The 14185-nt window shown below is 41.5% G+C and overlaps 1 protein-coding gene across 1 annotated transcript in view; it reads right to left on the bottom strand.

The window, feature by feature from the left end:
• Positions 1-6398: 6398 nt before the first annotated feature.
• The window catches only part of Adgre1 (adhesion G protein-coupled receptor E1), a gene marked incomplete at its 3' end in the record, with an annotated part of 102134 nt that continues 94347 nt past the window's right edge, over positions 6399-14185 (bottom strand). Inside the window, exons 16-18 of the mRNA XM_051177241.1 lie at positions 11435-11629; positions 8878-9113; positions 6399-6465 (exon numbers count right to left, since the gene is read on the bottom strand). Of these exons, the coding sequence (XP_051033198.1) occupies positions 6399-6465; positions 8878-9113; positions 11435-11629 (498 nt within the window). The remainder of the gene's footprint in view (positions 6466-8877; positions 9114-11434; positions 11630-14185) is intronic.

Below are 14185 nucleotides of genomic sequence, written 5' to 3'. Positions count from 1 at the left end.
CTACAGAAAGTATTGGAAGGAAAACTCCAACCCAAGGAAGGTAACTACGCCCACAAAAATGTAGGCAACAGATAATCCAACTACACCAGAAACCAAGTGTAAAGCAGAACTAATATATTCACAATACCACTGCCAACACCAAACCTAAAACAAACAAGCATCAACAATCAATGGTCCTTACTCACCCTCGACATTAATGGTCTTAACTCACCTATAAAAAGCACAGGCTAACAGAATGGATACGATGACAGAATCCATCCTTCTGCTGCATACAAGAAACACATCTAAGCTTCAAAGATAGACATTACCTAAGGGTAAAGGGTTGGGAAAAGATTTTCCATTCAAATGGAAATAAGAAGCAAGCAGGCATGACTATCCTAATATCTAACAAGTTAGACTTCAAACCAAAATTAATCAAAAGAGATGAAGACAGTCATTTCATATTCATCACAGGAGAAATCCATCAACACAAAGTCTCAGTTCTGAACATCTATGCCCCTATTACAAAGGCACCCACATTCGTGAAAGAAACACTACTAAAACTCAAAGCTCATATAAAACCTCACACACTTATAGTGGGAGACTTCAACACACCACTCTCAACACTAGACAGGACCACAAATCACACTCAACAAAGAATCAAAAGAACTAACAGAAGTTATGTCTCAACTGGGGTTAACAGACATCTATAGAACATTCCATCCAAAGACAAAAGAATATACCTTCTTCTCTACTCCACATGGAACCTTCTCTAAATTCGACCACACACTAGGTGGCATAACAAACCTCAAGGATACAAGAGAATAGGAATAGTCCCTGTATCTTATCAGACCACCATGCTTTAAAATTGGAATTCAACAACACAAATAGCAGAAAACCTGCAAACTCATGGAAACTGAACAATGTGCAATTGCACCACACCTGGGTCAAAGAAGAAATAAAGAAATGAAGGACTTTCTAATATTCAACGAGAATGAGGCCACAACATACCCGAACTTATGGAACCCCTTGAAAACAGTGCTACGAGGGAAGTTCATTGCACTAAGTGCCCATATGAAGAAAACAGAGGATAGTCACATAAGAGAATTAACAGCCCAACTGAAAGCCTTAGAACAGAGAGAAGCGAACTCACCCTGTAGGAGTAGATGCCAGGAAATAATCAACTTTAGGGCTGAAATCAACAAAATAGAAACCAGGAAAACAACACAAAAACTCAATGCAATGAAGAGTTGTTTTTTTCAGAAAATCAACAAGATAGACAAACCTTTATCCAAATTAACGAAAAAGCAGAGAGAGAACATGCAAATTAACAAAATCAGAAATGAAAATGGGAACATAACAACGGACACAGAGGAAATCCAGGCAATTTTCAGGTCATACTTTGAAAATCTGTATTCCACAAAAATTGAAAATTCAAAGGAAATGGACAAATTTCTGGATAACTATCACTTACCAAAATTAAATCAAGAACAAACAAACAACTTAAATAGACCTGTAACGAGCAATGAAATAGAAGCAGTCATCGAAAGCCTTCCAATCAAAAAAAGTTCAGGGCCAGATGGATTCAGTGCAGAATTCTACCAGACATTCAAGGAAGAACTAATACCATTACTCCTCAAACTGTTCCACAAAATAGAAACAGAAGGTTCATTGCCAAACTCTTTTTATGAGGCCACAATAACCTTGGTACCCAAACCTCACAAAGACACAACTAAGAAAGAAAACTACACACCAATATCCCTGATGAACATCGATGCAAAAATACTCAAAAATACTCAAAAATACTGGCAAACCCAATTCAAGAATACATCAGAGAAATCTATCCACCATGACCAAGTAGGCTTCATCCCTGGAATGCAGGGATGGTTTAACATACAAAAATCTATCAACGTGATCCACCATATAAACAAAGTAAAAACCATATGATTATCTCACTAGATGCTGAATTCAACACCCTTTCATGATAAAGGTCTTGGAGAGATCAGGGATAACAGGAACATACCTAAACATAATAAAAGCAATATACAGCAAACTAACTGCCAACATCAAACTGAATGGAGAGAAACTTAAGCCAGTTCCTCTAAAATCAGGAACAAGACAAGGCTACCCTCTCTCTCCATATCTCTTCAATATCGTACTAAAAGTTCTAGCTAATGCTATAAGACAACAAAAGGAGATCAAGGGGATACAAATTGGAAAGGAAGAAGTCAAATTGTCTCTATTCGCAGATGATCTGATAATTTACATAAGCGACCCAATAAACTCTACCAGGGAACTCCTATAGCTGATAAACACCTTCAGCAAACTAGCAGGATACAAGATAAACTCAAAAAAATCAGTAGCCCTACTTTGTTCAGACGACAAAGAGACAGAGAAAGAAATCAGAGAAACATCACCCTTTACAATAGCCACAAGCAACATAAAGTATCTTGGTGTAACGCTTACCAAACAAGTGAAAGACCTATATAATAAGAATTTTGTGACTCTAAAGAAAGAAATTAAAGAAGATACCAGAAAATGGAAAGATCTCCCATGCTCTTGGATAGGTAGGATAAACATAGTAAAAATGGCAATCTTGCCAAAAGCAATCTACAGATTCAATACAATCCCCATTAAAAGCTCACCACAATTCTTCACCGACCTTGAAAGGATAATAATCAACTTCATATGGAAAAACAAAAGACCCAGGATAGCCAAAACAACCTTATACAATAAAAGAACTTTAGGAGGCATCACCATTCCTGACTTTAAGCTCTACTACAGTGCTATAGTTCTGAAAAAAAAAAAGCCTGGTATTGGCACAAAAATATACAAGTAGACCAATGGAATCAAATTGAAAATCCTGACATTAACCCACACACCTATGAATATCTGATTTTCGACAAAACCGCTAAAATTATACAACGGGGCAAGGGCAGCATCTTCAACAAATGGTGCTAGCACAATTGGATTGAGGGTTTGTAGAAGACTGCAGATAGACCCAAGTCTGTCGCCATGCACAAAACTCAAGTCTTAATGGATCAAAGACCTCAACATCAGTCCAGCCATATTGAACATCTTAGAAAAGAACGTATAAGGTACCCTTGAACAAATTGGTATAGGAGACCGCTTCCTGAACATAACTCCAGGGGCACAGACACTGAGAGAAACAATAAATGGGACCTCTTCAAACTTAGAAGCTTCTGTAAGGCAAAGGACACAGTGGACAAGACCAAATGGCAGCCCACAGACTGGGAGAAGATTTTCACTAATCCTATACCCAACAAAGGGCTAATCTCCAAAATATACAAAGAACTCAAGAAACTAGTCAACAAAACACCAACTAACACTATTAAAAAATGGGGAACAGAAGTGAAGAAAGAATTCTCAGTAGAGGAAATCAAAAAGGCTGAAAGACACTTAAGTGCTCCACATCTTTACCTATCAGGAAAATGCAAATCAAAACAACTTTGAGATACCATCTTACTCCTGCCAGAATGGCTAAAATTAGAAACACCAATGATGACTCATGCTGGAGAGGATGTGGAGAAATGGGAACACTCCTCCACTGCTGGTGGGAGTGCAAACTCATACAGCCATTTTGGATATCAGTATGGTGGTTCCTCAGGAAAATGGGTATCAGTCTACAACAGGACCCGACAATTCCACTCTTAGGCATATACCCAAATGATCCACATCCATGCAACAAAGACATCTGTTCAACTTTGTTCATAGCAGCACTATTTGTAATAGCAAGAACCTGGAAGCAACCTAGATGCCCCTCAATTGAAGAATGGTTAATGAAGATGTGGCACATCTACACAATGGAATGCTACTCTGCAGAAAAAAATAATGGTATCTTGAAATTTGCAGGCAAGTGGATGGCACTTGAAGAAACCATCCTGAATGAGGTAACCCAGTCACAAAAAGAGGAACATAGTATGTACTCACTCATATATGTATTTCAGACCTAGAGCAAAGGATCACCAGCCTATAATTCACACCACCAGAGGAACTAGGATACAAGGTGTATTCTAAGAGATTCATATAAAGTCCCTCACAGAACTGGTAATGGACAAGTCCCCCACAGCACAGAGGAAGTGGGGGGGGCAGCGAATGGAGAGAGAAGTAGGAGAAAATGAGGAGGAGGAAAGGAAAACACGAGCGACCAGGAAGATTGAGCCCGGTTAGGAATAGAAGACAGGAATGAGAGAGAGAGAGAGAGAGAGAGAGAGAGAGAGAGAGAGAGAGAGAGAGAGAGAGAAAGGACATAAAATAGGGAGCCAATATTGGTTTGAAGATAAAATTGAACACAAAGAAAAGTCTACAGAACTACAATACTGCTGCCAACTAACAATTTGAGCTTCCGTGGTAAGGCTACCATAAATGCCATTCCCGGAGATTGAGATCAACAACTAACTTATCCATAGAGCCCTCAACTAATGTCTGTTGGAAACAGAAGCAAACACCCATACATAAACACTGAGTCAAACTAGAACCCAGATGCAGATGGAGAGGACAAGGCCATGCGGCAGAAACACATAGAGATAGCTTACCTGAACAAGGAGGAGCTAACTGGCCACCAGACTGATAGCTGGGAAGCCAGCATGGGACTGACTCAGGCCTGCCTGAACATGGGTCTCAGCCAGAAGGAGTGAGCAGTCTAAGGGACCTCAGACAGTGGAGCCAGGATGTATCCCTGGTGCACAAAAGGACCTTGTGAACACATCCCACATGAAGGGATAACTGCCTTAATCTAGAGACAAGAGAGAAGCCCTAGTCCCTACTTCACATGACCTGTCAGATCTACATGACCCCAACTGGATGGCATTCCCCTACATATGGAATATGAGTGGGGGGATGGGAGGGGAGGGTGGTTAGAGTGCATGTGACCAAACGGCAGCCCACAGACTGGGAAAAGATCTCCACCAAACCTACATCTGACAGAAGGCTGATCTCCAAAATATACAAAGAACTCAAGAAACTAGTCAACAAAACACCAAATAGCCCTATTAAAAAATGGGGTACAGAACTGAATGGAAAACTCTCCATAGAGGAAATCAAAAAGACTGAAATACAATTAAGAATGTGCTCAATATCCTTAGCCATCAGGGGGATGAAAACCAAAACAACTCTGAGATAATATCTTACTCCTCCCAGAATGGATAAAATTAGAAACACCAATGACAGCTCATGCTAGAGAGGATGTGGAGAAAGGGTAACACTTCTCCACTGCTGGTGTGGCTGTTCCTCAGAAAAATGGCAATCAGTCTACCATAGGATCCAGCAATTCTGTTGTTAGGCATATACCCAAATGATCCACATCCATGCTACAAAGACATTGGTTCAACTATGTTCATGGCAGCATTATTTGTAATAGAAAGAACCTGGAAGCAACCTAGATTTTCCTCAGCTGGAGAATGGATAAAGAAGATGTGGCACACTTACACAAAGGAATACTACTTCAGTGGGTGGGTGGGGGGGTCAATGAACTCTTGTAATTCACAGGCAAATGGACAGAACTTGAAGAAACCATCCTCACTGAGGTAACACAGTTATAAAAAGAGGAACATGATATGTACTCACTAATATATGTATTATGGATTTTAGACATAGAGCAAAAAATCACCAGCCTATAATTCACACCACCAGAGAAACTAGGATACAAAGGGGAACCTAAGAGATTCATACAAGGTCCCTCACAGAAGGGGAAAGGAACAAGATCTCCTGAGCATATTGGGAGTGAGAGGGGGCAGTGAGTGGAAAGGGAATTAGGAGAAAGAGAAGGGGAGGAGAAGAGAACATGTGGGACCAGGAAGATTGAGTCAGGGGAGGAATAGAGGAGAGCAAAGAGAGAGGGAGACAGAGAGAGATGGAGAGAGAGAGAGAGAGAGAGAGAGAGAGAGAGAGAGAGAGCTTCTATAATAGAGAGAGTCATTATAGGTTTGAGAAGAAAACTGACTCTAGAGAAATGTCCAGAGACCTACAAGGATGACCGCAACTAACAATCTGAGCAACAGTGGAAAGGCTAATTTTAATGCCCTTCCCTGATAATGAGACTGATAACTAAATTATATGTCATCAAAGAACCTTCTTCTAGTAGCTGATGGAAACAGAAGCAGACACAGCTAAACACTAAGCCGAACTCCTGGAATCCAGTTGCAGAGAGAGAAGCATGATATGAAATGGGGTGAAGACCAGGCTACAGAAACCCACAGAGACAGCTGACCTGAATGACAGGGAGCTCATGGACCCCCAGACTGATAGTTGGGAAACCAGCATTAGACCAACTCAAACCCCCTGAATGTGGGTCTCAGCTAGAAGGCCTGGACAGTCTAAGGGACCTCTGACAGTCATGACACTTCCTAACTTTGTTTTCCTTGGTTACCAAAATGTACTTGAACAAATATTTTCCTTACCACAATGATTATACAGACTGGTCCCAGGAAACTCCAGATGAACCCAGTCTCTACATTCAGCCAGCAGCTAAAAAGGAAAACACAGGAGGCATGAGCACTTGTCTCATCACACTGACCTGGCAATTGTGCATTCTGCAAAACACTGTGGAATGAGGTACATTTGGAAATGCTGATGGTGGGGTGGGTGCACACCATTGTCTAACGGGCCAAGAAAGACTATGGGTAAATCCTTCTGAGGCCTTTGCCTAGAATGGAGTCCAAGGTGATGATAGGTTCGGAACTTCCACATAGCTTTCTTCTTCCATGTAGCTCTTACTAATACACTGTGTCATTCAAACCTCAGCTCCAACATTTCCTCCAGTGAGAACTCATTACTGACCATTCTTAGCTAGGGAATATACTAGGGGTCTTGTAATCTTTCCACCTCCTATTCCTCAATGTTCTCTAAACCTTAGGTTCAGGGGTGTTTTGTAGATGTATTAGTTGGGACTGGGCCCCACAACTCTGCATTTTTATTGATTGTAGTTTTCTGTAATGGTTTATGTCTGTTGCAAGTTGATGAGCTTCCTTGATGAGGGCTGAGGACTACATTGATCTATGCACATAAGAACAAATATTTAGAGAATGGTTAGAATTTATGCTGATTTAGTAAAGTTGGTTGTCCTCTAAGATATGAGACTTCACTAGCTCTAGGGAAGCTGGCTAGGTTTCTAGTAACAAGCATGATTTCCCTCTTGTCAAACATGTCTTAAGCCAAGAACAAGTCTTAGAGAGCTGGTGGTTGCTACCCACAGGGTTATCCTACCAGGTACCACTGGTGTGGTTCATGGGCTTCATATGGGGGAAATCCCACAAGGTCTCACTCCTACACAAAGAACTATTGCCAACTAAGGGATACTGAGAGTGGGAAACATAGTCTCCAGGGGAAAGCACACCAATTGGTTATCCAATATTAAATAATTAGCACTGAAGACATACATACAAGTAGCATTACACAGACTGAGCAAGTTTTATTTATACATTTCAGAAAATAGTAAAATTAGTTCAACTAGATATTCTCTTCCTGGGAAATTAGATTCAGATGGTTGTAAGTCTTCTATGTAGTGAACATTTGGTGGCCCTGATACCAACAGAACTAGAGGGACCTACCCCTCCCTGGAGCACAGGAAAGCTGAGCATTATCAGAATATTGTAAAATGCTACTAAACCAGCATTTAATGTTCATAATAAGGCCCAATTTTAATGGCTCATTTTAATATTTTCTTTAAATAAGTTAAAATGTTGGTATCCATGGTAAGTTGACTATCTGATTGACAGTTATTTCACCCTTCCTTGGCACCCCAGCTGCTTTAATAAAAGAACTATCATCCAACCATCTGCTATCATGCTAACCCAGCTATCTTGAGTACACCACAAGGCCCTACCTCTCCCTGAGGATCTGAAGGCAGCTAATAGTTTCTAGGGGAGGGAAATAGAGACATTTTCTGCAGTTGAGTAGCTTCTCGTAAGTTACCTACACTCCTATAAATAATCTGTCACCTATACTCTTATAACGAAGCCCAAATTAAACTCATTAGGTCACCCCCCCAAAAAAAATGACTTGAAAGTAAGGTGGACTCATTGAGAAGTTAGGGACCAGGAGGGTCAATCTGAATCTTACACCTGGGAGCTGGCAAAATTATGGGCAGTTTTCTCAACAGTGTGTGACAACATTGTGTGAAGTGATTGTCATTATCTTTAACACAGAGAAGGTATCATGAATTTTAAAACTACTCCTCAATGAATGGTACAACTGTTACTTTCAATCTAAGTTGAAATGTTTCACATATCAGCACCTTGGTTAGTCCTCGGCCCCAGAGGCAGAAACTGCTTTAGATATTTTAAGTGGTGAGGGAGATGGAGTAGCTTCTAGGTCACCCTCCCCTCACAGCTCAGTTCAAAGGGCCTAGAATTTACTGGATTCATGTGTGCTCCATCTCTAGGCAATGGTGGGGCTAAAGAGTTGGGGTGTGGAGTCCGGCCACAACTCACCCATACATACAGATGGCTGGTAGTTTCCTCCTTTTCTGCCTTCTGAAATGCCCATACACTTTAGACAATCAATACTACAAAACAGGACTTCTATAACAAGAAATTATAGGAACTGTAGTTTGTGGATGCCCTCTCCGTATGGAGGGCCAGGCAAACATTGGGGGTGGGGTGAGTATTCAGGAATGCTATTAGATTGTTCAGAGTATCCTGGATAACATTCAGATTATTTCTCCATAGTTCCTGCCTCCAGGTTCCTGCCTTGAGTTTCTGCCCTGACTTCTCCATTGTGATAGATTGTGGCCCTTTAGAGTGTATTTAAAATAAAACCTTCATCCCTTAATTTTATTACTATATTAGGTATTTTTGTCATGGCAATAGTCAAGGTGTATGGTACTGTCTTCACAAAGCCTATAATCAAGATCTTCATAAAGAAGAATATGACACTCACAGATCATGCGTCCCATAGCCTTGTGGCTGTATACTGGCAGAGATCATGACCACCAGGACTGGGAGCCCATAACCAAAGGCACAGAGGTGAAGCATCTTGATGTTTCGAGAGCTGAAATAATTCACCACCTTCAGGTTTCTCACCATCAGGAAGAGCATCACTGCCTCCACGAGCATCCAAGAGAAACAGGCAAGGAAAAGATAGTGTAGAAATCCCGCGATGATGGCACAGGCTGTCTACAGGAGAGAAGTCTGCAAGTCAGGACCTCACAAAACAGGCAGAAAGTTGAGGGACAAGACCAAGTAAGGGATGACCTTAACAGGAATTCCTTAAACAATCCAGCCTCTTTTACTCTGAGCACAATGTAGTCACACCTTTACCACAGTGAAGTAGGGAGTATCTGGGCCAGGTAGCCATGGCAACCAATAGAGGAAAACCTATGGTATTGGTGATGGAACTAATCAAAGGGAAGGAGAGGAAGACTAGCCAGGACTCTAGGTGCTACCTCCCCCAGGTTTCCCTCAGCTAAAAGTAGTTCTGGGAGAAGTTAGGGTACATAAGCAATGGAAGATTAAGGAAAGAAGGTACTCTACAATGTAGCTCCCATGAGGACATCATCTGTGATGGGGTGGAACTCTATAGTGATCCAGCTATTTGTGGGCTGTCCAAACTCCTATAAGTGACTCCTGACCTGTGCTCTGTAAGCATATCCACCACACACATTTGTTCACCAACCAGACTTGGGTGGGATCATTTTTTTAGTCTGTCATCAGTCAATAAAGTATTTCTGTAACCCATGTACCATGGGTGATGCATGGATTTCCCCCAATCCTCAGCACCCTGTACAAACCAGGAAGGGAAATGCATGCTTCTAGTGCCCCAGTAGGGAGCAGAGACCGAGTCTGACTATGGATCACGACCAGCCAGCCTAGCCTACATGGTGAGTTCAAGACCAATGGGAGATCTTGACTAAAAATACAAGGTCAGGCCAATGAGATATTCAACTGATCAATGCATTTGCTCCCAAGTTTGATCACATGGAAGTAGAGAACTAACTCCTACAAGTTGTCCTATGTATTCCATGACATGTGCACACTTGTACATCTGTGCAAACATTCAAACACACACACATACACACACACACACACACACACACACACACACACACACACACACACACACACCTGTTTTGGAACAGGGGTAATGAGATACCTCTGTCTCTAAAGTGTTTGGTGCAAAAGTTGTGAGGACTGAGTCAGAGCTCGAATCTCCAGAAACCATTTAAGTGCTAAGGAGGCTTAGTGGCTCACCTGCACCCCAGTCCTAGAAGGAAGCCTGCTAGTGAGACTATTCATATGGTCTGGCTCTACATTGGTTGAGAGACTTCAGCTCAATTAGAAATGTGGGAAAGTGATTGGGATGAGTTCTTACATTGTGTCTCCATATGCACATACACACTCCATTCACACAGATGAAAACATGCACACAAATACATGCATACTGCACACAAGAAAAAATAGGAAAATAGGGTGACCAAAATAGTTCATACCACAAGTGGCACCTGTCAAAAGAGGTAAGCCCAGTGATAAATTGCCTGTGCAGGTTAGTTTCTTGTCAATCATCTGGATAAGACTGGCAAGAGTGTAGGGCATTGAGATGGGAGAACCCAGCTCATTGTGGGCAATACCATCACTGAGATGGTGGTCCTGGGTTATATAAGAAAGCAGATGGGAGGGGGGATTGGGGAGAGCAAGAGAAGAGGAGGGAGGGGTAACCAGGATTGGAATATGAAAAATAAATTAATAAAAAAAAGAAAAAACAAAAAATTAAACCTTACATTTTAATTAGACAGAAAGGGGGAGATGATATGAGATGTCCATCTGTATGCTGAAAATAAATTTTGCTTTTATTGGTTGATGAATAAAGCTGTTTTCACCAATGGTCAGGCAAAATATGGCTAGGTGGGAAATCAAAAAAGAGTTACTGAAAGAAGATGTAGTCAGGGAAATGACATATAGCCACTAAAGGAGTTACATGCCAAAGTGTCACCAGTAAGCCACAGCCTCATGACAATACTTAGATTAATAGAAATGGGTCAGTGTATAAGAGAGATCTAGTCAGCAATATGTCTGATCCATTGGTCAAACAATTACAATTGAAGAAAGAAAGAAAGAAAGAAAGAAAGGAAGGAAGGAAGGAAGGAAGGAAGGAAGGAAGGAAAAAAGGAAGGAAGGAAGGAAAAAAGGAAGGAAGGAAGGAAGCAGATGGGATAAGTCAAGAGGAGCAAGCCAGCTAGTAGCACTCCCCATGGCTTCTGCTTCAGTTCCTGCCTTGGCTTCCTAAGATAGTGAACTGTAATATCAAAGTATAGGCTGAAATAAACACTTTCTTCACATTGATTTTGGTCATTGTGTTTATCACAGCAACAGAAGGAAAACTAGGACCCTGGGAGAGAATACCATGAAAAGGTCCTAGGGAAGAAACTAGATGGTGATGAGCAGAAGAACATGGGCAGATGGTGCAGCTGGATTGGGTCACAGCCCCAGAGGTCACTAACCTGGTTGTCCGTCTTGTCTACACCCATGAGGAACAGAAACTTGGCCAAGAAGAGACACACACAAAGGTGCAGGTGCATATAGGTGTTCTGGTTATGAACAGCACGACACAGCAGGAAGGTGGCTATGGCCAAGGCAAGGCATACCAGGGAGATGACTGTACCCACATGGCTGATGACATACAAGGAGAACGCCATCTATCGGGAAGGAAAACCATTGTTGTCTCACAGTAGAACTGAAATCCATCCTCAGCCCCAGAAAGAAGAGAGAACCTTACCCACATCTGAGCTGGGAGGAGAGCCCCTGGGTTTCTGCCTCCTGGACTCAGAATGATCTGAATGTTATCCAGGACTCTCTCAACAATATAATAGCAACCCTGAGTACTCAGCCTCTAGCTGCCACCCAAACTCCACAGGTGCTTGGGCTCCAGACGGAGTCGGCAGATCAGGACTAGCTGACTCTGCCCTCAGACAGCCCCATTCCCTCACTTCTTGCTCCCTCTCCCTATAGTTGTAGACTTCTCCTTGACTCCCTCCTCTGGGCTGCCGCAACACCAGCTTGACCACCTTGACACCCACTCAGGTTGCTGTGACTGCCACACACTCTTAGCTCACAACTACTTAGCCAAGTTGTGCACTGCCTGTGTTCTCTGCCCAGCCATGCTAGGCAGGGACAGCCAGCCTCACACTCCATTGTCATTGTCATTGTCATTCTCAGCAGATCTGGTGAGACAACTAGAAGTTCCTAAGGGAAGGAATTAGTTTAAAAGGGAAAAGAAAGAAAAGAAAACAGGGTCTTTTCCCACATTAAAGTGGGAAATATTACAGTGCAGGGAATTAGGTCTCTGCATGATTGCACAATGGATGGTTTGAAAATGAAACAATTAAATGAAGGGATAATCAACTTACCTGGGATGAACATCATGGCAATTATAAGCATTATCATTTTGGTAATGTATGTTTTATCCCTAAAAATGTTGTTTGTTATCAATGGCACATAAAAAAAATTTAACTGATAAAATATAATCTTAGAAAGCCATACTAATAAAACTAAGAAAAAATATTCAGACATGGAGAGAGGAGTTCAGAGCGGAAGCTACTGCAACATTATATTATGAAACTGAAAGAGGAGTTGGCTAAGGTTATTAGAAAACCAACCTTAATTTATCCAGTTACCATTCAAGAATGATCACAAGATGATAGTCACACCCAAGACTATTAAGTTTACTGGGATCCGATAGACATGATAAATTTAAGGAAGCATTTAAGTTTTACATGATATTTATTCATCTCTTATGAAGCAGATGCTAAATTCATATGCCACTCTGAACAGAATTATTCCACACAGCTGTAAAGATTTAATTATAACAGCATTGGAATCTGGATCTCAGTTACAGTGGAAAACATGGTGGAGAGACAAAGCTAGGGCCATTCAGCAATGAGGTGGGACTATGGTTTATGACATTTCCCAAGATAAAATCCTCATGAGGACCACACTGCTGACAGATTACATTTGTTAATCACACCTAGGCCCTATGCAGCTTTGAATGCTTGGGACAAGATTGAAAGATAAGGAAAGAGAACTGAGCCACTTACTAAAACAAGTCCCAAAAGAAACCTTCACTGATTTTTTTAAAAATAAAGATCGACTTCAACTGTAAATAGAATGATATTTGATATAGAAGTTACACATATGTTAATTGAATCTTTGGCTTTTGAAAGTGCTAATTCAGAATGTAAAAGGGTGATCAGACCTTCAAAGACAAGATCAGCACCTATAGATGAATGGGATGGAATGGAATGGAATAGAATAGAATAGAATAGAATAGAATAGAATAGAATAGAATAGAATAGAATAGAAAAGAATAGAAATACATCTGATACTGGATCTCAAGCTTTTGATGATACTTAGGTAGGGGAAGTGACTTCTAAAAACATTTAGTAAAAATCAAAAGGTTAGTTGTTTTAATTGTGGTAAACCAGGTCATCTTAAAAGGGATCATAAGCATCCATAACCCCATAGAAGCTAGGTAAAAAGGAGGACCCTAAGAGGGATGCACATGGAGGATCCCAGCAGAGGGAAATAGTTAAGATCTCCTGAGTAAACTGGGAAGGGAGTAGAAGGGAAGGGATGGAGGGTGTAAACATGAGGAATCAAGAAGACTGTGTTGGTGGAGGGACACAGAAGGGCAGCAATGAAAGAGATATCTTGATAGATGGAGCCATTATGGAGTTAGGGAAAAGCCAGGTGCTAGGGAAATTCCCATGATTCCACAAGGATGACCCTAGCTAAGACTCCTAGCAATAGTGGAGAGGGTGCCTAAATTGTCCTTCCCCTTTAATGAGATTAGTGACTACCCTAATTGTCATCTTAGAATCTATACCCAGTAACTGATGGAAGCAGATGCAGTGATCCACAGCTACACTGAGCTGAGCTCCTGGAGATTAGTTGAAGAGAGAGAGAAAGGATCATATGAGCAAGGGAAGCTCAAGATCATGAATGGGAAAACCACAGAGACAGCTGCTCCAAACTAGTAGGTGCTCATGGACTCTCAACTGACAGCTGGAGATCCTGCATGGGAGTGAACTAAGCCCTCTGAATGTAGTGACAGTTATGTGTATTGATTTGTATGGGGAGGGAGCCCCTGGCAGTGGGACCTGGACTTATCCTGGGTACATGAACTGGAGCCCATTGCCTATGGTGGGACACACTGCTCAGTCTTGATACAGGGGAATAGGCTTGGTCCTGCCTCA

This window comes from Phodopus roborovskii, unplaced genomic scaffold (assembly GCF_943737965.1).
Source record: "Phodopus roborovskii unplaced genomic scaffold, PHOROB, whole genome shotgun sequence".
NCBI classification, from domain to species: Eukaryota; Metazoa; Chordata; class Mammalia; order Rodentia; family Cricetidae; genus Phodopus; species Phodopus roborovskii.
Note: the sequence above shows the minus strand (reverse complement) of the source record. Positions and strands in the feature narration are given on the sequence as shown.